Source organism: Sinocyclocheilus anshuiensis, unplaced genomic scaffold (genome assembly GCF_001515605.1).
Source record: "Sinocyclocheilus anshuiensis isolate Anshui unplaced genomic scaffold, SAMN03320099.WGS_v1.1 scaffold399, whole genome shotgun sequence".
NCBI lineage: Eukaryota > Metazoa > Chordata > Actinopteri > Cypriniformes > Cyprinidae > Sinocyclocheilus > Sinocyclocheilus anshuiensis.
Window position 1 is genome coordinate 453,461 of NW_015552570.1, and position 24,903 is coordinate 478,363.

The following is a 24,903-nucleotide window of genomic DNA, read 5'->3' on the forward strand; positions in this document are numbered from 1 at the left end:
AATTTCTGTCACTGCTGTGAACTGACCACCACACAGAATATGAAGAATATCAAAAACTTTAGGAGTCAGCTGTCCACTGTAGTCCTTAAGATATCAGCACAGTAACACTCAGTCAAATTATCATTATCGATAAAATCCCAGAAATAGAGATATAATTTTTTGTCAATATCGCACACCCCTAGCCACCCCTAACCTGTTCCGTGCAACTGGCAGAGCAGAATGTAATTCTTTTCATTTTCTCTCTTCTTCAGCCCATTTTTTTCTCGCTGTAGTAAGCAGAAAGCAGTGACTGAGTGATTGGGTGCTCCCAGTGCTACAAAGTAAAAAAGTTAATTTCGAGCCCTGGTACGTCATAAATAGAACGAGGCATCAGTTTACAGCATCCAGTGTAGACAGCATCACTGATTATAATGGGTTCTATTCCACCCTGGTCGCGAGCGGTGCAACAAAATCCAATAGAAAACATATGACCGATGTGATAAGCATGAGTTGTGGGCCGCGGCGCGGCCGGTATAAACACCAGCATTGACTGAGTGGCCGCGATCAGCTCCGGTGGCCGTAACACATGCTTTAATGCGCCACAGACGCGTGCCGTGATGCGCAGATCAGCTCTCGTCTCTAACGTCACTGAATCTGCCATTAAAAATGAGCCATCTAATCATCATATCATCATGCAAAACTAAGAATTAGAATCATTGTAATGTGACGATCAAATATAGGTGCGGGTGGGTGGCGGGTGGATAATTTGAAGCAGCGGACTCAGGTGAAGTTTGAGCTCATCCGCACATCTCTACACTACACTGACCTGGGTCGCCAGTAGCAAACAATGGAGTGCGCTCTGCTGGACAAACTAAGTAATTACACCCTTCAGAAGCATTTAATCTGCGTTATAGCCTATGTTCTGTAAAAAAAATATTTCATATCAGTGGCATATTCGCCGATACCGATATATCTGCGACAGGCTCATATCGGCCGATAATATCGGCAAAACGATATATCGGTCGGGCTCTAATCATTATTACAATATTATTATGTGCCTATTTTACACAACCACATAAATGCAACCAAAATATAACATAAACATTTATTTGAACACTCTGAAAATTGTAAATCTTGTTGTGGCAGGGCTCCAAACTGTGACTAAAACGGTCGCATTTGCGACCAAAAATATTAAATTACGAGTGAAGTTTTTGCTGAGGTTGCCACTGGCGACTAGGCCTATGTATTTACATGTTATAACTTAAAATTTTGTAATGCTTTTTTCCTGATTGTTTTGCGATCACATCTTTTGTTATGTTCGCATATTAAACTGAGACCATGCGCATCAAAGTTTTAGTGGAAAAAATATTTTCAAACAGTCCTCATCTCTGCCGCACAGCAGCATTGTCGCACACAGTCTGCTAAACGCATCTCAGTAGTGCAGCGCGAGAGAGATCGAAATGACGGAGACGCAAGAAGTGAAAGTGCAGAAAAACAGCGTCTATTTCGTGCACAACTTGAACAAAGTACAACAGGTAAAGCTGTCAGCTGTGTGGATATTGGCAATATCGTTAACCATTCTCATTTGTAATCAGTGCTAATATGGCTTCTTCTTAACAAGATCTTAGGTCTATGCTGTGTTCTGTTTAGGGATATGCCAGTATCAAATTTTCATGTTGCGATTAATTGCTAATGTTTTTATCTCGGTATACGGTATTATCACGATGTTGAAATTTAGTTTAAAAAAAAGTGCTGTCATAATACAGTATAACAGGTTTAATAACTTTTTTCTTATAACAAAAATAACTGAACATTTAAAAGCAATAAAGCAATACAATAAAAAAATTTTAAAGTTAAAAGTTTTACAAAAGAAAACTGTGCAAAAAGAGTGCAAAAGAATTATAAAGACCAATAGGTATCACTTTACAATAAGACCTCATTAGTTAACCTTAGTTAATATGCGTGAACTTCATTATTTGAAGCGCACTTGCCATCCTGTAATCTCAAAAAGCTTTGTGCTTGGTTACTTTTTAATAAACAAAGTATCAGCTTTAAAATTATTCAAAATTCATAACAAAATTCAAACAATAAATACAGTTTTGTTTTTCTTTGTGCTTGGTTACTTTTTAATAAACAAAGTATCAGCTTTAAAATTATTCAAAATTCATGACAAAATACAAACAATAAATAGTTTTGTTTTTGCCGCTCTTTAATGCAGCAGGCGCGGTTGCTTTAGCGCCTCCGTTCAAGTGGCAAGTGAATCCATTATATCTTTCTCTTTACTACTATAGTAGCCTACATAATGAACATGAATTAACATCAAAATGTAGGCTATTTTATAAGAGAGCCTACAGTACAACTTACTGAAATGTCTCATGTAAAAGCTCATTCAGTGTTTCAAACTGCGGAAAACGTGTAAAGCTTGTAAACATTGCAACGTAATATACATTTACCTCAGAATAACCATTCGTTGTCCATAAGCTCATCAGTCAGCTAGAAAAATAACTATAAAGAGGAGCATTTTGCTATATTTATGCGCTATTGCATTTTAATATTTTTACTTAACCTGTTGTCTACATGATTCAACTCCTCCTATAAAATTGCATTTTACTAATTAAGAAAAACAGACTGAAAGTGGGAAAGACATACACTCTTAAAATTAAAGGTGCTTAAAAGGATCTTCACAGAACCATTTTTGGTTCCACAAAGAACCATTCAGTCAAAGGTTCTTTAAAGAACCATCTCTTTCTCAACTTTTTATAATCTGAAGAACCTTCTTTCGCCACAAAGAACCTTTTGTGAAACGTAAAGGTTCTTCAGATGTTAAAGGTTCTTTATGAAACCATTTAGACATAAAAGGTTCTTCTATGGCATCGTGAAGCACCTTTATTTTTAAGAGTGTATGACAACATTTACAGGATGCATTGAGGAGGAGCCCAAACTACACTCAGTGGCCAAGTGATGCTTATGTTCCATGATATTGGTACAGATTCTGTGTAATAAACAATGCGTGACTGTATATTTCAAGTTGGAAAAGACATTTAGTTCCCACTTTAAGTGAACCTTAGTTCCCAGGTCATCTACAAGATGGATTAAAATGCTGATAAAGTCAAGAAAAGATGAGACATAAACACATGACAGTATGATAAAATGTAAAAAAAAAAATAATAATAATAATAATAATAAAATAAATAAAACACGTTTATTCTGTGGCACCTAAAAAAATTATTTGGCGCCTAAGTTTTTTTCTTATAGGAGCCAATGGCTCCTTACTTGATTTTTTTGTTTGGAGCCCTGTGTGGACATCCTGAAAATTGTAAATCTTGTTGTGGACATCCACAAAAAAGCAAATAATATAGCTAATGAAATAAGAAATCTTAAATCTAAAAAATGTGTATTGATTGAGTGAGTTTGTGCAGCCATTACTTTCCATTTAACTGTGCCGCCCTAATAATATGGCAGATAAGAAGATTTGAAACAGAGAAATTACAGATTAACTCTTAAATTGACTTTATCCTTTTTTTTTGTATAATTGGTTGACTCATTGGCTGTATCATTGGGGTTACTCCACCTTCCTTCGCATTCAGGTGAGATTCACATTCATGAATCATCTCATGGCAAACTTCCGTCACCACTCTTTTCGGACTCAGAATTGACAGCAGAAAAATGCCAAGCACCCCATGTACTAAAATAACTCCACTTAATCAGTTCTCTTCTAATAGTCCCATTGATTAGAGCAGAGCGTGGAAATAATGTGGTGTTGTGGTGGGATGTGTGATGCTGAGCTGCTGTGTAAGCAACATACCTTCTGCACGTAATTAGGTTTTACTTTACACACACTCACAAAACCACACTGGATACATAAGAACTAATGCACTGATCACTTTTTAGAGCAGAACCAAATCATACATTCACATTTTCTCATTATTGGCCCTGTCCCAAATGGCACCCTAAACCCTTGCGGTCTTCCTCTGAGTCCCCACTTTCGTGACGTAATGCCGCGTTGACTGTCGGGTAGAAGTCTGCTGGGGAGCTCGCCCCAGTGTGGGCTCGGCAGAAGTGCGCATCGAGGGCGCATAATGGCCGCAAAGGGGGCACTCGCTAGCACCCTTTTGAACGCTAAAATGACGAATGGGACACCCTACGGTCTCGTGGACTTAACAGACACGCGCACGCGGTGGCCACTGTAAGTCCGTAAGACCGCAAGTGCACATGAAGTGTTCCGTTTGGGACAGGGCCATTATTTACCCTAGTGCCTAAATGTTTTTGAATAATGAAGATTTAAAATTCCCTCTACAGGTTTTCAACGACATGAGGGTGAGTGAATGATGACAATTTTCATTTTGGGTGAAGTTAAGCCACTAATCCCATCTTCTCATCTATCACAGACACAGTCACACACACACACACACACACACACACACACACTGCTACAGCCTTTGAGAACCATCCACTCCTGAATGTCTCATATGACTGGAAGTGAAAGCTTCAGCGAAGGTTCTACGAGGAAGACTCAAATGCCATTTCATTCAGTCTGACCTTACTAACTCATTTGCTGTTCATAGGTGATGTAGCCAAAGTTCCCCTCCATCCTCTCCACCACCTCTACCAGGTTGGCCCCTTCCTCAGTCGAGGGTTGGCTTCACCCTGCCTTCATCTTCAGGCAGGATCTGCCAGCCTACCATAAGGCCTGAACCATGGACAGGGCTTACATCAAAGGATTTTATGAAAGGACTGTAGCTGGACTTATATTTGTCTGATCATTTATCTTGATTCTTTACAATAAAATATGTAAAGCGTTCATCTGCCTCCCGAGTCCTTCTGGTAGCACTGACCTTCTTTTTCCAGAGGCCAAATACTATTTATAGTGACTTCGTTTGATCTCAATGTGCGTGCTTTTGTTAGAGCAAAGAGGATGATGAATGAATGAATGATGCATTTATATAGTGATGATGTTATATGTAATGATGTGACTAGGAAGCTGGGCTGCATAATGTCATTACTTCCTCAAATTTCAAAGATAATTTACTTTATCTGAAGAACCAGTCAAGGTCCTTGAACCATATGTGACTATTCAAAACACCTCAATTACACATAGATTAATGGTTTAAAGCTGTCTTAACCGCTGGTATGACCTCACAAATTCCAGCATCTCACACAAACACTCTACATTATAAAAACAAAAGACATTTAACCCTTATCTTTTGAGACAGCAGGGTTTTATTATGATCAGACTGCTGCAATATGGATTCGTAGAAATGCAGAGAGCTCTATCTAGGACAGTGTGTTCTAGAGAGCTTAGCTGTCTATCCAGAGACACACTTGCTATTTCCTTTGATGGTTTACCCAGAAAAAAACTTGAGGGTGTAATTACCTACAAATAGCTAGACACTGGGTGATTTAGGGAAGTTTTACTTTGGCTGTTTTAACTTTATTTTGGTTGGTGAAAGAAGACGTATGAAAGTTTTCGAATAAAAAATTACTTGTTTTCTGCAGGGGTTTTTTCTCTATCACTGTGTAATCACACTGGAGGACTGCCTACGCCCAAGCCTGACTGACTTACTATGAAGATGCAGTAGAGGTCTAAACATTTCCTCCGTAAAAGGGCATCTGTAGTTCATCTTAATTCTATGGTTGCAAAGCTGTATTTAGCTGCTTTAATCTGACACACATTGACTCTAAAAATACAGGCTTTTTAATGTAAAATGTTTGTAATGTGCTAATATACACAGATCAAAAGAGCACTCCCTATATGTCATTGGTTATCATTAGATGTTTCATAAGGAATCTTGCTTCCGAATTCCAAGAAAAAAAGGGAGAATTGTGAGAAAAAAGTCAGAATTACAAGATGCAAACTCAGGAATCAGAGGAAAAGGGGCAGAATTATGAAATATAAACTTGGAATTGCAAGAAAAAAAAAGATTTTATCTCACAATTCTGTATTCATATGAGAAAAAAAATCGGAATTATGAGAAACCAAATCCAAACTGTGAGATAAAAAGTCACAATTTAATTTTTTTTCAGCATTCACGCGTTGGCTTATTCGACCGTAAGTGCCCTGCGAAGTGGACTTCACATGAAATTCCGCCATGATTCCAGTTCCAAGGGAATGTACACGTTACATTCAAAGGGCATTAAAGTGTGCGAGACGTGAATTTATATTTAGGGATGCACCGAATGTTCGGCAACCGAACCGAATAAGCGAAAAGACCGAATAAATTGTACCGAACAATGATATGACGCGATCAAATAGCAACCAGCGCAGAGTGAGAGGTGCGCACTCTTTATTATGCAGCACACACGTCAGCAGCGTGGAAGCATTTAAACTGTCGGAGAAAGACGCAAAAATCATTACAAGCACCGACAGCGAGAGACTGTTTAGAACTGCATCGCATGTCTTCAATGAGAAGAGGAAGAGGTGATTAAACTGCTGGTTACTGTATGATGATTGAAATCGCGAAATGGCCTTAATTAGTAAATAAACCGCAGAACGTTATGTTTTCTAATACACGCGCGCATTGCATGTATTCTGACAGCGCTGCACGAACTCGCAGCAGATCTGCTTGTTAACCAGGGTTCAAAGTCCAAAGCGCGAGGAAAATCTGTGCTGATACAGTCGTCAGTTGCTCAGTCACATTTTTTAATTTTTACAAGGCACGTGACAATGCGATACATATGACGTATTCGTAATGAGACTCTAAAATAGTATATCAGTCTGGCGAGTAAACAAAAAATTGTACTAGCCAATGGCGATTATATTGCCAAGGTGTAAGTAGAGGGTTGAAAGCACAAACGCAACGTAAACGCTCGCGAACAAAAGTCTTTCGCCTGTTGCCATAGTAACGGTTCGCCACTCGAACGTTATTTGAACGGGCTAAACTATTTGTTCATAACATTATCTATATCCGACAACATCGACAAAATACAAGCAAGTCATTACTTACCGCTTTATAAACGTTTACATAACACAAACGTATCACAAAAAGTGTTTGCTTAAAAGTTTTTTTGATAACAATTCGGTTGGGCGATACCTGATTTCGAAATCAAGATAATTACTGACAGATATTCCTGCAAAGTTGACCACCCTGAAACTCAAACATTCTCAAACTAGATAGATAGGTAGATAGATAGATAGATAGATAGATAGATAGATAGATAGCTATACATTAAGTGAACTGTGTGAATTGGCAGTAAATTTTGAACACTTAGCTGTGTGACACTAAATTACCTAACGTTACGTCTGAACCAGTGTAACACTTAAGCGCTTCACAGTTCAGTTTGTTATTCACAGTTTGGCTCAAAAACACGCAGAATCGTAAAAGACGTTTTCAAATAAATGAAATGTGTCATGTCAAATCTTGTCGACGCATCTCAGCAGTGACTGGTGTCTCACCGCTGACTGTGACTCTGTCGCTGTCCGAAGACATCACGCGAAATAATGAATATAAAATGAAAGGAATATGTGAGCTTTGAATCACTATCCTTATCACAGCAAGGGGCCGGTGCGAAAGCTCGTCAGTCAGACAGCGGTCACCGTTAAAAACAGCAGCTCACACTCTCGCGCGCAACACGACAACATCCGTTGATAAAAGTGCGGGTAAGTACAGTGTTTGTCCCAACGACGACTATAAATGATTCCTTGAAGTGATCAAATGTATTAAACGGAATCACTACCATGCCAATATAATCTCCAAAACAAGAAAGACAATGATAAATTTAGGTTGTGACTCACCTGTTCCCGAGCGCCGAGGAGCGTCGCCGCCGCTGTCACTCACCAACCGAGGATGCTCGAGCGCCGAACACGACTCCTCCGCTAGGGGCAGCGCGCGGTACTGGTGCAGTGAACGAGGGGCACGCTGGGAATTGTAGTTGGCGTAGTTGTATTATTTACTAATAAATAACCAAGAAAAATAATTTAAAAAATAACCTACGTTTTATATTAAATTTTAAGATTTTTTTATTTGTATTTAAGCTGTTTGAGTGGCTTTATTGTCTTTGTTTAAGATAAAGGGAAATAATAATACTGTAAATATATTCCATGTCTTTAATAATCGTAAGAAAAGTACGTAATTTTGAGATTCAGAGCACACACAAAAACTCGTGTTATAGTTATATAAAACATTATCCAGGTTACAGGACAGTCTGGGTGGACTGCAGTGCCAATGCAAAGGTCACCTCCCTTTCTGTCGAATCTGCAGAACCAATTATTATTATTAGAAATATGTACAACATAAATGTGGCGTGAAGTCCTGTAAATGCTTATAATTGTATCGCATATAAAACAAAATTATAAGTATTTACGGGACTTAATAACTAACCAAGACGATTTATGTAATTTAATTGTTTTTCTGTTGTTGAAAATCGACGAATGTGTTCTTGTTTAACGTCTGCGTGACATAAACCACACGCTTTCAACATGGCTGCGCCCGCAAAGAGCACGGATGCTTCAATATCAGTTACTACGGGTCCATCGGCAACTGTTTCAACTGCGGAAAATGTTCCACTACAGTATAGTCTTATTCTGGATCACCTTATCGGTGGCAAAAGGCAGATTAAAGACCTGAATCCGACTGTTATGGGTGCTTTACCGAGCCCTCAGAAAACAGAGGAGCAGAAGATGATCGAGAGGGGAATGGAGAGCTGCGCGTTTAAATCACTCATAGCATGTGTCGGAGGTAATTCACTGACAGTCGTTTAATATGTTTTACATGCCATACGCATTAAAACAGTCTAGTTACACTCGTTGCAAAGTTACCAGCTCAAATCTGTGTTGTCATGTCTGACAGTTCACTAGTTTATCAGTGATCACAGTAGAATCAAGTATTAGACATCCTGTGATATCTTAATAGTTCATACTAAAATATTGACTAATGCAGAACCACATAATACACAGCAATTTTTGTTATAATTCATATGTGGACTGGTTTTGTAACGAGGAGATATTACCGTGATCAATATGTATTTAATTCACGACCAACAGCTCAAATGCAGTATTTCTCCTGCAGGGTTTGTGTTGGGAGGTGCTTTTGGTGTCTTCACAGCCGGTATTGACTCCAACGTTGGGCTTGATCCCAAAGACCCCCTAAGGACCCCCACAGCAAGAGAGGTGCTGAGAGACATGGGGCAGAGAGGAATGTCATATGCTAAAAACTTTGCTATTGTGGGTGCTATGTTTTCATGCACGGAGTGTCTCATAGAATCGGTAAGTGTCATTTGTCTTGTTTTGTCTGACCGCCTTTTGTTGTGTCATGAATTTTTTTCCTCGAGTCAAATAAGCACAAATTGTTTTTGTAAATGTAAATTTATGTTGTGATCAAATTCACTGTCCAGAAACAACTAGATATTATTTAGTGATGTTTTATTTCCGACAGTACAATGCCTATTTAAACTACAAACCATTGATTATTGTTTTACAGGTTGCTTCTCATTTCTTATTTGTGCATCCTCATTTCCTTACACCTTAGCTCCACCCCCTTAGGATTTGAGGGAAGGATGCAAGGAAAGAAAATGAGGATGGAGTAATTGAAGGAAAACTCATTTGTATATCAGAATATTCTTGATCAATCAAGCATCATTTCAAAGCTTCATCAGCTGAACTCAAGGGAAATGCATAATGAATATTAATAAAGCAGGATGCCCTTTTGAAATATGTGAGATGTATGGTTTATTTAAACTGCAAAGGTCAAATATAATTATTGTGTCAGATGACAGAAGGGAAAGGACCCTATATGTGCATCAGGTGTTTTGACAGGAAACATTTCTGCATAGAATACACCTGTGTATCCGGTGGAAGCCCGTTTCCGCCACTGAATAAAAAAAATTAAGGAAATTGACTTTTTAGACTTTTTATCTCGCAATTCTGACTTTTATTCTCAGAATTCTGAGATAGAAACTCGCAATTGCGAGTTAAGTCAGAATTGCAAGATATAAACTCGTAATTCTGAGAAATAAAGTCAGAATTGCATGATACAAACTTGCAATTGCGAGTTATAGTGGCAATACTGAATTGCGAGTTTATATCAAGCAATTCTGTCTTTATAAGATGCAATTGCGAGTTAATTCAGAATTGTGAGATATAAACTCGCAATTCTAAGAACATATCAATCTCCCCGCAAAACTGGACCTTATAACTTGCAATTGAGTTTATATCTCACAATTATGAGAAAAAAAAAGTCAGAATTGCGAGGAAAAAAGTCAGACTTGTGAGATATGAACTCGCAATTGCAAGAAAAAAGTCAGAATTGCTTTTTATCTCACAATTCTGACTTTATTTCTCACAATTTTGAGTATATCTTGCATTTCTGACTTCATTTCTCAGAATTGTGAGTTTGTATCTCTTAATTCTGACTTTATAACTCACAATTCTGAGAAAAAAAGTCAGAATTGTGAGATGTAAACTCGCAATTGTGAGTAAAAAAAATTCAGACTTGTGATACATTTTTTATGGAAAAGGGCTTCCATATCCTCACTTATAGTTCCTCGGGAAACATACTCGCTCCTTGTTCCTCGCAGTGAAATTAGAGAATTTAGATTTCCTACTAGATGGCCAATGTTTATTGATATCCAGGTCACAGGCTGGAGGATGGAGGAGCAAGGAAACGAGGAAGCATTGATTTGAGCATTGAGAAGCACCCAGTGTTTATTCTATCCTTCCATCCATCAACCTAAATGTACTAGTCATCATAATTTATATACTGATGTAGACTGTACTATAATACTATAGTTTACTGTTTAAAACACAATGTTCAGATTATTTATTAAAATTAAATCAATTACATTTACTACTCAGATCTTTTGCCAAGTGTCATTGAGTTTAAAATGGATTAATGGCTCCATCTAGTGGTTGTGTAAATGAACAGCCTTTCTACTTATCCATTCCTTGTAGGATGTTTTGCAAAAAATTTTCACTGGCCAATTTTTCAGGACTGATCCTCCATCTGAAGAATGGTTTTATTTCTCTTTTCTAGCATCGTGGGAAATCTGACTGGAAAAATGCAGTGTATAGTGGCTGTATTACAGGAGGTGCCATTGGATTCAGAGGCAAGTAATTTTTCAACTTGGGTTTAAAGAATAGAAAGGATTTAGATGTGTGGTAATGTTATATTATTATCTGGACTATATGAATAAGCTGTCTCTCTCTTCATTAGCTGGTCTTAAAGCTGGAGTTCTGGGCTGTGGAGGTTTTGCTGCGTTCTCTGCTGCCATTGAATACTACCTCAGATGAACAGCAGCTTCAGGACTGTTACCGTGTACTGTTGTGAGTTCCTCACTGTATAATGGAAGACATTATCACAGGGGACATTTTGCAATCTTCTTCTGTCCCAGCAATCAAGAGGCGTTCCATCCCTCCAGAAGAGAGTGGAGTGGACCAATAGAACAACACTCAAGCAGTTGTTGTTTTTTTTCTTCCTGAGGGATGTCTTGATTGTTCTCTGTCAGACCATCTGATGATGCACATCGCCTAAAAACCTCCTAGGATGATATTTGTACATAATTGGACCTAAAATGATATGCTTTGTGCTGGTTGTTGCACTGAGCAAAATAAGATAAAATGTCCAGCGATATACTTTGTCTGTGGAAGAAATAATAAAGAGTGGTATCAAGTTGGATGGGGTGTAACGGGGCATAACATCTTCATATTTGTTCACACTTGTTGTCTATATTATATTATGTAGCCGAGTAGTGTTCCAGTGAAATATTAACACACATCTTCTTAGTAAACAAAGGCTGCTCAGTTTAAAAGAATTCACCAAATCAGATTTATTTTCTTTCAAAGTGGTGTTTGGATTTACAAGTTTCCAGAAAATAAGCCCAATCAAGCATTTATATTAGTTTCACTCTGTAGCCCCTTTCTAAAAGGAGAGTTCTTCAAATGTCATCCTACAAACAAACAGAAACCTAAATATTTATATGAAATCCGATACAATATATATGTGAAAATCAAAATGTTATCAAAAATAAGAGGCAGGGAGTGCTAAAGGTTGTGCATTAGGAAATCAGAATGAAATCATGCTTTGAGGTCAAGCTGACATAGCAAGGAAGTGTGTTTTCCTCACCAGGAAACAGATAATGCAAACGTGCTTCTGGCTACTTCCCAGTTCTCTGAAAGGTTTCCTTTCCCACTGGCCTCTGTCTGAACAAGAGTTAATAATGCTGAACTGAGTTTGGAGATGCAACCAAGGAATGAGTTGGAAATAAGTGTACATTTTGATATAGCTTTCTGGACCACTGATGAAATGCTTTTAAATCCATGCAAAAATCTAAACAGTAGATATGTAACTTGGATTTGAACTGACCCACATTGTCTAATTTTATGAGGAATGGATGCCGTTCAGAAAACTGGGTAACATTATAGACCTTTAGTTTAGATTTCCTTTAAATTAGTTTCACGAATGCAAATATAAAGACAATATAGCAAGAAAACAGAACGTCATTTAAAATTATTTTAAGACTTAGAAGCATGTTTAACGGACAAAGTTAGCTGTAACAATTTATTCAAATTATACATAGAAATCAAACCTACTAGCATAAAGAATTAAAGTGTCATTGTGATAGATGTTTTTCTTAGTTGTGTAATGTACTTTGAACATTAAAACAAAAAAAGTGAGCAGAGATGGTCACAACCTAAAACACCGCCTGCCCAGGGCTCCTGTGCATTGAGCTTGTTTCAATATCACAAACAACTTTAATACAAGGCACTGTATTTATGATATTCCAGACAACACATAATTTGGGGTAAAACAGCTTTTATAGATTTAATAATATTTATTATAGCTTGATTTTCTATCCTCAGACTTTTCCAGTTATCTGCATATATTTGCCTTCCTCCATTGCTGTTGCAACCATTTACAGTAAACTATAAAGCTCCAAACAAAGCACCCATCAAAACAGCCTAGTTTAGATTTGATATGTATTAAAAATCAGAGCAAGCTGATAAAAATTCTGAACATCTTCACCTCTTATTCCTCCACTTCTGTCCTTCTCACAACATGCCGGTCATATATTTAATATTTAAGAGAATGAACTCCATTTCATGACCATTAAGCCTTTTTTTAGTTTGAGAGACTATTTTTATGACAGATAAACATTAATTTCACATTACCCCTGGAAAAAAATAATAATAATCACACGCTGCCTTAAAGCTGATTTTTGAAAGAAAACTGGCTTAATGGCTGCATTTTGTTACTGATTTGGGGGGTGAAATATGATCCAGACATGTTTTCATCAGATTCACCCAGTTTGTAATTTTCAGTAAAATATCTAAATAAACTAAGCCAAATATTCCAGTGAGAAAAATTCCAGTTTTTTTGCTGCCTGAGCCATCAGCAGAGTCAGTCCAGTAGAGATCTGAGCCTCTGTGGATGGCAAGCGAGGGAAAGGCAATGATGAGGTTTCACTACGTTACTTGTCTGTAAAAAGTGCCTAAAAGAATCTTTGGTCTACCAAACCCAAAGGTGTTGTAGGTATTTTCAATTAGAAATGTTGTGTCTTTTTGTAAATCACAGTCTCATCTTTCACCTCTAAATAATAACTGAAAAATGATAACATCTTTATCAAACCCTGAGCTCAAGCATGGCATAAATTAGCCTAAATTTATTGATTTATGATTATGTAATTTCTGGATATAAACCTGTTCATACATAATGGATTTACACTACATGGCCAAAAGTTTGTGAACTTATAAAATTAAATATTAAAATGTATAATATTAATGCTAGGCCCCTTAATTCAAGTCACATTTAACAGAATCCAACTTTGTGTGACAGTTTGGGAAGAATGTAAGATGTTATAGCAGCAAAGGAATGACAAACCCCTTATTAATGCCCACATATTTGATTTTAGATGCTTTCTGGGTGTCTACATGCCCATACAGTGTATTTATTCGATTATGGATATGCCTCATGATAAGCAGCCTAACCTCTAAATCATAGAGTAAAAAATGAGAGAACAAAAGAAAAGAATGTTGGTTATAGAAAAATGTACTGTAACAGACATCAGTAAACAATGAAAAGCATCAACGCAATACACTACAAAAAAAAACAAAACATGCATCATGATTAATATGGCCAACTCATCTGCCAAATGCATCAACAAAACTAAGGAAAGCATAGTGTGGCCATAGACAAGAAGCAGCAGCTTGAAAGACTGCATAGTTAGTTTTGAAAAGTACTAAAGCTTTAGAAAGGGAGAGCAAAACACATCCTCTCTCTTTCAGTCCAGCAAAGACCCCGTTCAACCTCCTAGAGAGTGAGCTGGGAATTTATACACACTCTTATTTAAGTCTTCTCTCTGTCTCTCACACACACACTTGCTAAAGGCAACCTTTAGGTCCAGTTTGTCTTGGAAACACTAAGTAAGAGTGCATGGGTACGTACTGGGCAACATTTAAATTTCACAGTTCTGCACTTCTGAAAGCGCTTAATGGAATCTAGAAGTCACTGTTAAAAAAAACTCATACGCCATACAGATGCATTCATCCAGCATTCCCTAAATGTATTATGAAAGATGCTGCAGGTTGTGTTAAAAGCCCTGAAACAAAGGCTTCTGAGTTCCTTGCTAAGCCTACACTTACACAAGCTCGTATAAGCCACAGATTATCCCTAAAATGACCCTAGGCAACAGCAAATCACCCTTTTATACTGCAATATTCATCCATGTAGAATTAAATATTATTTATTTACAACTCAAACTGTAGGCTCAGTTAATAGGAAGATAAAAATTGAAGCCCCGTATCAAGAGCATTTCACACTTCACACTCAAAAACACAATTACCAGGGTTCCCAAATTTTTCAAAGCAACTTTTCTGGATAAAATTTTCTAGAAATTATTTAGCAGACAGTAATCATTAAAAGTGGTGTCTAGCCAAAAAATATTCAGCTGAAGAGCAACAGAAATGATACTCACTACAGAAATTATGAATTTTAAAGACTTCTGATGACTTTTCTACACATGAAAATCTAAAATGTAAAATTGCCTGATATTTTCCTTCTTCTCAAGACTGTAGGAACCTAGTATTACATTCTTTATACATGCTTTCAGAGGAGGCTGTCATGCAGCTTTTCTATCCTTACCCATGTGTTCACATGGGTTCTCCAACTACCCACAATCCCTTGCCTTGAAGCCATGTTATTGCTTTGACTACTGCCTGGAGATGCCCTCAGGCATTATGTGGCCTAAAAGATATGCCAAGCGTTATGTGCTTGCTCTTTATACCCTGCAAAGACCCCATCCCCCTATAGACTGGAGTCCTGTCTATGCCATGTAAACATAAGGACCGACTCTCTACTGCCCCCATGTGGATGGGAGGACTTTGTATGCTCAAAAGGCCCACAGAAGTGAAGCAGAATTCATTAGCAGCCTCCAGAGTGTAAAGGGCGGTGTGTGGTAGAGATGTGTAAACAGTCACAGCAGGGCAGTGTGTGTGCAAACACATTCACAGAACTCTAATGAGCTGTAAACAAGAACAGCAGCACTGCAGCCATGGAAATGCTTACCACGTGATGGGAGCTTTGCGCCGAGAGGGATGTGATCTGAAATGCTGTGGGTTTAATTCAATGAATTTATCATGACAGCCGTGCCACTCGCATAATAAATTCTATAGTTTAAACCAGTGTATTTTTGTATGTCAGCATTTCATATGGGACAAAACCAAAAATAACAAAAGTAACAGATAATTCCAATGACATTCAAAGACACCAGTCCAAACTGTAACAGATACTCCAATCAGAGAAGGAAAAGAGGGCTACGGCCCTCAATAACTGACCTAGAAGATGCTCCTTAGAAGACACTGCAGTAAATCCAGTGAAGTGCCATTTTAACGGGCGAGTGTGTAATTGTGAGTGTGCACATGGAATGGAGTAAAGTGAAGAGGAGTAATAAGGGTATTTCTAATATGAAATCTTGATTGTACTGTAACCGTAGCAGATGCAGTGCCATAGCCTTCAGCTGTGATGTCTGTTGATTGTTTGTTCTAGATAAAGACAGACCTTCACTAATCAGCCTTGGAGATATCTGAGACCGGCTCGGGCGAGGACAGCGGAGAGGCCTGGTTTTGCGCATCCTGCTGCCGCTTGTAGAGTCGGTAGCCTTTACGGCAGAGGAGGACGAACCAGTAGACCTGCGGTGCCAGGATGCAGAGGTTGCCCAGGTTGGTGGAGAGTGAGAGATGGAAGGGAATGCTGTAGAGCGGGATGCCGTAGTGGGAGCCATAGGCCCAGTACATGTAGGGGAAGAGTGCGATGCGGCACATGAAGAAACTCAGCAGCACCATGCCGCCATTAACCTTGTGCAGCCAGCAGTCCTGCATCCCCAGCTACAGGAAGAGACAGTCAACACAGAAGAATGAGAGGAAAAGGTAGTTAAACTATTAGAGATAGTTTCCCCAAAAATAAAAATTCTGTCATCATTTACTCACAGCCATTTTGTTCCAAATCCATAAGAATTTGGTTGAAACACAAATTAGGATATCTTTCTGTCCCTCCATTGAAAGTCCAGGTAACTGAATGACTGAAGACCCAAAAAGGTCATAAAGGCATCGTAAAACAAATCCATATGAATCAAGCAGTGAAGACATACAATCGCTCTATATAACAAACACTTTAGGCTTTTACTAACATATTAATATACATGGAGTACATCACATATGGTAAACATGGAAACTTCACAACTCATTGGTTCTCATGCATTGCATATGCAAATGTGCTCTGTGTATGTGTGTGCATTCATCAATGTTTAAATGTGAATAAAAGACTAAATTAAATCTTTTCATCATATAAAGCAATCATATCTCTTCACAAGACGGATTAAACCACTCAAATCATATGGATTCATTTTACGATGCCTTTATAATCTTTTTGGATCTTCTAAGTTTTGGTTACCTGGACTTTCAATGGAGGGACAGAAACCTCTCAGGTTTCATTAAAAAATATTTTGATTTGTGTTTCAAGGATCACCCAAAGTTATACAGGTTTGGAACAACAAAGGGTGAGTAAATGATGATAGAATTTTCAATTTTGGGTTCAAGGCCTTCAAGCATTTCTCAACAAATAAAATTGTGATTAAAACTGTGACTGATCCCTTCACATGTCAGTTTCATCCTGCTTAGCCATTCTTTGTCAGAAAAAAAAAAACTGCAAAGTGGGCCAGACTTATGATATTTTGTCACTACAACTACAGATGCTGGGACTGCTTTAATATGCAATACCCATGACTACCAAAAGGGGGCATGTGCAACAATATAAAAGAGACATGTCTGAAAGCAATTTCACTTAATCACTCCCAATAAGCAGAAACCAAGAATCAGCACAAAAAGAGTTATTTGGAAGAGTACAGAGAATGGAAAATAAGTGTGCACAGAGAATGCTCCATTTAGCAGGGACATTTTTATGTACCTATCATACACTGTCATTGGGGTCATTTTTTCAGTGAGTGACAGTAAATAAATTACAATCTTACAAAAGTTTTCTATTAAAAAATGCTGTCCATTAAACAGTCCTGGGAAAAAAAATTTAAAACATGAAGAGGATTTACATTTTTCAATGTCCCAGGGTGCTATACATGAAAAAATGTCAAATTATTCATTATTATTATCACTTTCTCCAATCAAAATGTTCCAGGATTGTCATTCAAGATGTGACCATTTTTGGTGGGAAAACAACAGCAGAAACATAAGCAAGTATTAGCGATAGATTTTCACTTTAAAGCAGGAACACTAAGTGAATGCTTGTACCAAACATCTCTGCATTTAACACACACTTATCTTGACTAAAGGAAACACGGAAAGTGTTGACTGGCAGCTCCTCTGTCAAGTTGTCAGGAACAGCACTATGAAGGACTGCTGAGTAAAATACACACTCGTGTGTTACCTGAATGAGGATTTTGCCCAGTGAAACAAAAGGAGTGCTGAGCTCTGTGAGAAAGAGACAGCCAATGAAGTAATCACCCTGGTCCTTCCTGAAGAACTGATGTACACAGAGAGATCAAAAAACACAGTCATATTTTAGATTTCATCATAAATCATTACACTTAATATTAAAGAATTGGAATCTAAATGAATCATTGTCAATGAAAATATTTACAGCCCTAGTTACAAACCTGGCACTATGCATCACAACTCACACCTCCTTGTCAGTGTTCTTCTAATCATCTTAGGTTGAAGTCATTCAAACAGTTAAACAGTTAAAATCAGGCTACAATAAAGTTGTAAATTATAGGCAATACTAAATTAAGACAAACAAGTGAAACAAACCCTCATGAGCAAACAAAAAAATCACACTAGACAAGATGTACAGAATGGTGTTCTTATAGAAATTACTCTATGACTAGTTTTGTGAATGATCCACATATATGTGATATGATACACAGCGGTGGATATGGTGGATCGAAGGTGTGTAGTGTCAGAACAGCCATCTGAACCCTTCCAGCTAACCTGCAGTGTAATCTAAACCACACTGTTTGGGGGGATTTGCAAACTGAGTCTATAGCTTCTAGAATATTAACCTATACTTTATTTGTCTATATATCCTCCTTTCCCATGCAAAATACCCTACTAAACATTACTGTAGGGTAATGTATTAACTAATGTACATTTTAAAAATGTGTGAAATGTTATATATCTTGTATAACTCGCGGGACAGCCAGATGTTTTGTTGTGGTGGTCTGGGGCTTCGTCTTTCTTTGTGTTATTACCACACATGTCAAAATCTGTTTGTCTGTCTTTGTGACTTTATGTTTCACGGGTCATTTTGTGGAGCAGGAGCACAAAGCAGAGTGTGTGTGAGGTGGTATCTGAGTAGCAGCTGTGTGTGAATAATGGAAGCGGGGGTAAAGTGATCTCATATCACCACTGACAGCCCAGAGACACCAAACAAAAGACCAGGTTTCCACCAGTGTGTGCGTGTCTGTGTGTGTGTGTGTGTGTGTGTGTGTGTGTGTGTATGTGTGTGTCCCACTGCATGTACTCTGGCAGTGTAACAGCTGCTATTAAGGTAATTGTTTCTCACGGATCAGGTACTTAACAGACACAAAAGCACTGCATCCCCCTTTTTACATTCCCTACCATTTGGTCCTGGCTATAGGTGGAGGTGGTTATTTGAGAAGGCCCATTACTCTCTCCCATCATATTATTGGCTGTCATATCACTCATCCTATACATCTGTCCTCTCTCTTTCTCTCTCACCAGAGTCACAGGCAGTAGGATGGTGAGTAGTGCAATGTGATGGAGCACCAGCAGGAACTCTTTCCTCACAAATGAGTTGACGGTTCGTAGAGAGTGGCTTTTATAGTCCTTGTGACCTTTGACCCGGAAGCGATAGTAATGGCTGAGGTACATGGCGAAGATGTCATATGACATGTAGGGAACGCCATACCAAATGACAAAATAGGTGGCCAGCCAGTGTCTGGAACAGAAGACGAACAGAACAGGTGAACATATCATGTGTGGAGTGATTTCAGACAGTTTTTTCATCTTGTAAAAAACGACCTTTTATATTAAAAAAAAAAAAACATTATAGATGTTAACAGTTCAAACGTTTGGGGTAAGAAAGTTTTTTTTTCTTTTGTCTCTTTTATTCAGCAAGGATGGATTAAATTGACCAAGAGTTACAGCAAAGACTTTTACACTGATACAAAATATTTCTATTGCAAAAAAAAAGCTGGATTTTTTTGGGGATTTTCTGTTCATCAGTTGTGCTGCTTAAAATTTTGCTTTAACAAAAATTCAACACTGAAAATAATAAGAAATGTTTCTTGAGCAGCAAATCCTCATATGTGGCCATGGACCACAAAACCAGTCATAAGGGTCAATTTTTGGAAACTGAGATTTATACATCATCTGAAAGCCGAATAAATAAGATTTCCATTGAAATATGGTTTGTTATGGTAGGACAATATTTGGCTGAGATACAACTATTTGAAAATCTGGAACCAGAGGGTGCAAAAAAAATCAAAATATTGAGAAAATCACCTTTAAAGAAAATCAGCTTAAAATTAAGTTCTTAGTAATGCATATTACTAATCAAAAATTAAGTTTTGATATATTTACGGTAGGAAATTTACAAAATATCTTCATGGAACATGATCTTTACTTAATATCCTAATGATTTTTGGCATAAAATAAAAATTTATCATTTTGACCCATACAATGTATTGTTAGCTATTGCTACAAATATATCCATGCTACTTATGACTGGTTTTGTGGTCCAGGGTCACATATTAGAATGATTTCCGAACATGTGACATTGAAGACTGGAGTAATGATGCTGAAAATTCAGCTTTGCCATCACAGGAATAAATTACTTTTAAAACATTAAAATAGAAAACTTGATTTTAAATTGAAATAATATTTCAAAATATTCAGTTTTTAACTGTATTTCTAATCAAATAAATGCAGCCTTGGTTAACATAAGAAACTTCTTTCAAAAATATTTTGAAAATCTTACTGAAGCCAAACTTTTGAACAGTAGTATGCCAACTAGATTTTCTGAAGAAAATTATTGTTTTGTGCAAAGTTTGCTGCCATATTGTTGCACATTGCTTTATGGTTCGCGAACATATTCTGAGTGGTTGTACCTGTAAGCGTGTTTCTATATGGTTTATTATGGTCCTTTCATATGATTCAGGTCCCTTCTTTAATTTGCACAAAAAGCATAAAAATACTACTGAAAAACAAGAGATCTAAAGAACTCATGTGGGGTTTGACATTACATTAAAAGTCCTTTATTAAAATATAACTGCAACATAAAATAATTATAATAGATTTTCACCTAGAAGAGTCTTCTTGGGTGTGGACAGCAGTAGACAAACAAACAACTTTAACAGACGTGTATTTTATAGGGTGTAGCTAAAAATGTTTGCTTACCACCCTTCATTATGCCGTGCTCTAGCAATTTTTAAATGTCTACGCTACAGAAGTAGTCCATATTACATTTGATATAATATTTACTATATGTATTATGTAAAAATATTTAAAAATCTATGAATAAATTGATAAAATATTAAAATAATACTTTGCAATACAAAGTCACACTGATCCACAGACTTTGCATATGTGATTAGTGCTGAACTGTTTAATTACAAAGAGAGCTTATGGCTACACTGACCTGGAACATCTCTATACTGTTCATACACACCACACACAAGATATACATCAATTATATGGTAAATGTAAGTTTCACATATGCACAAACTAAAAGAAAAAAAACGGAAGTACATGAAGCCCTGGCCATGCGCAATTATTATCAGTGAACATACACACTTGTCAATTAACAGTATGCATAAAAGCTTCAGAAGACGTAAAATATACAGCACAATTTAGTTAAATGGTATTTTTATGGTGATTTTTTTGTATTCTTTTCCTTTCTGCCTAACACCACATCCTAATCCCATGTCCCTCCAATGTATGCTAGTGCTACTGTTCAAAAGTTTGGGGTTAGTACAATTGTTTGTTTTCTTTTGTTTTGTTTTTTTGGAAGAAATGAATACTTCTATTAAACAAGGATGCATTACATTGATCAAAAGTGACAGTAAAAAAATTACAAAAGATTTATATTTCAAATATATGCAGTTGAATTGAACTTCATCAAATAAAATCCTGAAAAAAAATGTATCATGGTTTCTACTAAAACATTAAGCAGCACAACTATTTTCAACATTGATAATAAGAAGAAATGTTTCTTGAGGACCAAATCAGCATATCAGAATGATTTCTGAAGGATCATGTGACACTGAAGACTGGAGTAATGACTGCTGAAAAATCAGCTGAAGGAGGAATAAATTACATTTGAAAAGATATTAAAATAGAAAACGTTATTTTAACTTGTAATAATATTTCACAATATTTCTATTTTTACTGTATTTTTCCATCAGCCTTGATGAGCATAAGACACTTCATTCAAAAACATTAAAAAAATCTTACAGACCCCAAACTTTTAAACAATGTGCAAATCTTGTTTTGTTGTTGTTTTATGGCTTGATGCATGGAAAATAAAGAGATATCTAGCAAAATGTACAAGCTGCTCTTTTCTATATAACTAGTGAAACTTCTATATATTTAAAGTGAAAGGTAAATGCAAACATCATTCCCTAATTCCCATCCACTTCCACTGAGTGAAAAACAACAGCTAGGGCATACTAGAAATATGTGGGTGAGTAAATGATGACATAACTGTAATTTTTGAGTGAACTATGCCTTTAAAGGGGTCATATGATGCGATTTAAATTTTTCCTTTCTCTTTGGAAACACATTGCATTACACCAAAAACACAACATAATGTTCTTTTTAGCAACGTCATATGACCCCTTTAACACTCACAGTGTCATTGGATGCCCCTTGTCACTCAGGATCATGGCTGCACATGTGCTCACGCCAAGTATTAAGCCTCTGGGGGATTAACAGGGAGGTTGGGAGTTTTCTCTAGGCCTGCCTGGCAAGTGCCTTCTGTGGATTACCCTGTTACGCCACAAACACACGCACACATTTCCCCCGTCCCACATGAACAAGTGGCAGAGGCTGAAATTGCAGGTGTCATTCTAGTGCCAGGGAAGGGCAGAGAGAGGAAGATAACAGCTGTTGCCCTGGGACTCTGTGTACCTAATCTCCTCCTCTCTGTGTCCCTGGGGTAGGGGCGGAGCCAAAGGGGTCAGCAGATGTGGCATAGAAACAGAGGTATGCACTGTTACCCCCGAGGCTGTTGTGATTGGCCACTGAGATGACGAAAGGCATGGGCAGGTAAGGTCTAAATGACCTCCTTCTTAAAGTGGCATTGCACCATTTTGAAGATCAAATTGTTGACGTACTGTAGTGATGCTTAAGAGCAAGAAGATTTAAGCAGATTTTTTATTTTGTAATGTATGCTGTATTTTCATAATTTATGAGAACAGAATGTACAATAACATTTTGGTATTGGTGAGATTTTTTTTTTTTTTTGAGAGAGAAGTGTCTTACGTTTACCAAGGCTGCATTTATTTGATACAGTGAAAACAGTTATATTGGGATATTATTACCATTTAAGATTGTATTTTAATATTTTTCAGATATATTTACATATTAGTGCTGGGCAACGATTAATCGCATCCAAAATAAACGTTTTTGTGTACATGATATATGTGTGTGTACTACTGTGTATATTTATTATGTATATATAAATACACACACATGCATGTATATATTTAAGACAAATGTTATGTTTATATATTAAATATATTTGTATATGTATAATATAAATTATATGAATATAAATATATACATGTAGACACATGATAATATTTTCAAAATATATATTGTGTGCGTGTGTGTCTTTATATACAGTACATAATAAATATACACAGTACACACATATATATTATATAAACAAAAACTTTTATTTTTGATGCGATTAATCATTGCCCAGCACTATAAATCATTTTAATAAGCTGTAATATTAAGCCTAATATTTTTGTGGAAACCATGACATATTTCTTCAGGATTCTTTGATCGAATTAAAAACTTTTGTAGCATTATAAAACTAGCTTTTACTGTCACTTTTGCATAAATTTAATACATCCTTGCTGCATAAAACTATTAATTAATCTTACTAACCCTAAACTTTTGAACGTTAGTGCAGAATTTAATTGAAATTTTTGCTGAAATAAATACTAATGTTTGACAGGCACCTTATTTCTATTATAGGCACAATCATATACACTATATATGTGTATATGCACAGGTGTTTTCTCATCGCTATACTGTGATTTTTAGCATGACTGGAACTCTATGTTGGCCAGTCAGTATCCAGGCTGTGATGGATCTGGATCGGTTTTATCGTTACCTTTATACCAAGGTAGGGATGTCAACGATTAATCGATGATCGATTAATTGTCGATAAGAGATGCAATCGATTAAAGCTATCGATGGTCGATTAAGTCGTTTAATTTTGGGCTGCGTGCGGCTCATGCGCAAAACACGTGCGAGCGGCTGTGAGTGACGGTATATAAATGCATCATCATTCGCTCATAATGACAAATTAAGCTTTTAATGTGATTTAAACTTTAAAAGTACATTAAAATAGAAACCAAGGCTATTTGCAAAGATGCAGAATATGATCCTTTGCTGCAGAAAAGCTTCTCATTGGTGCACTGTGAAAGGTGTGTCAAGGGTTGGCCAACTTACCGGTCCATAATCACATTGCCTTTGCACGAGGACACCACGATGATGCCAGCTGTGGTGGCCATAACAGCGTGAATGGATGACACCAGCCTTCAAGAGAAAGAGAAGACAAATTCATGAAGGTTACAGCCTACCTTATTATTTTTTATATTTTTACCCTAGAAACTAGGGCTGCACGATAAATCGCATGCGATATTTAACACGCATCTTGTCAGAAAGCCGGTTCTGTAATCAGCGGTAAATCTCCATCACCTGCGGGCTTTCACATTGAGCAGCATTAACGACACAGAGCCGTTGTTCACTGACGAGCAGCGCAAAAAATCGCGCGAATATGAACGTGGTTTAGCGCAGCTCGTCAGTGAACAACGGCTCTGCGTAGTTAATGCTGCTCAATGTGAAAGCACGCAGGTGATGGAGATTTACCGCTCATTAAAGAACCGGCTTTACTGACAAGATGCGCGTTAAATATCGCATGCGATTTATCGTGCAGCCCTACTAGAAACTATAATCAACATAACAGATCATTTATTTTCATGTAATGTTAAAAAAGAACATTTACCATTAAAAAATAACCTTTGTACGGTTCCTTTAATGAATATACCAGCCACGTCAAGGAGAGTTAGTTGAGGTTCAACAATTTCAGTGTATACAGTTGCAGTCAAAAGTTAAAGGGGTCCTATTATGCTTTTTCACTTTTTTAATTTTGGTCAGTGTGTAGTGTGTATGTTTGGGCATAAAAAAGATCTAGAAAGTTACAAATCTCAAAGTCCACTCCAAAGGGA

The 24,903-nt window shown here is 37.1% G+C and overlaps 3 protein-coding genes across 3 annotated transcripts in view; 1 reads left to right on the plus strand and 2 right to left on the minus strand.

The window, feature by feature from the left end:
• Positions 1–7,776, minus strand: part of specc1 (sperm antigen with calponin homology and coiled-coil domains 1) — a 174,123-nt gene extending 166,347 nt beyond the window's left edge. The window contains exon 1 of the mRNA XM_016455778.1: positions 7,712–7,776. The gene's annotated coding sequence lies outside the window, so the exon portion shown is untranslated. The remainder of the gene's footprint in view (positions 1–7,711) is intronic.
• A 594-nt stretch (positions 7,777–8,370) lies between these two features.
• Positions 8,371–13,086, plus strand: timm22 (translocase of inner mitochondrial membrane 22 homolog (yeast)). Its single transcript, XM_016455782.1, has 4 exons — positions 8,371–8,654; positions 8,985–9,181; positions 10,947–11,019; positions 11,127–13,086. Exons 1-4 carry the CDS (start codon positions 8,396–8,398, stop codon positions 11,201–11,203), a joined length of 606 nt encoding a protein of 201 aa, XP_016311268.1. The 5' UTR covers positions 8,371–8,395; the 3' UTR covers positions 11,204–13,086.
• Positions 13,087–13,414: 328 nt separating this feature from the next.
• The window catches only part of tlcd3a (TLC domain containing 3A), a 34,256-nt gene continuing 22,767 nt past the window's right edge, over positions 13,415–24,903 (minus strand). The window contains exons 2-5 of the mRNA XM_016455781.1: positions 24,125–24,211; positions 19,157–19,376; positions 17,844–17,939; positions 13,415–16,291 (exon numbers count right to left, since the gene is read on the minus strand). Of these exons, the coding sequence (XP_016311267.1) occupies positions 15,971–16,291; positions 17,844–17,939; positions 19,157–19,376; positions 24,125–24,211 (724 nt within the window). The 3' untranslated portion in view covers positions 13,415–15,970. The remainder of the gene's footprint in view (positions 16,292–17,843; positions 17,940–19,156; positions 19,377–24,124; positions 24,212–24,903) is intronic.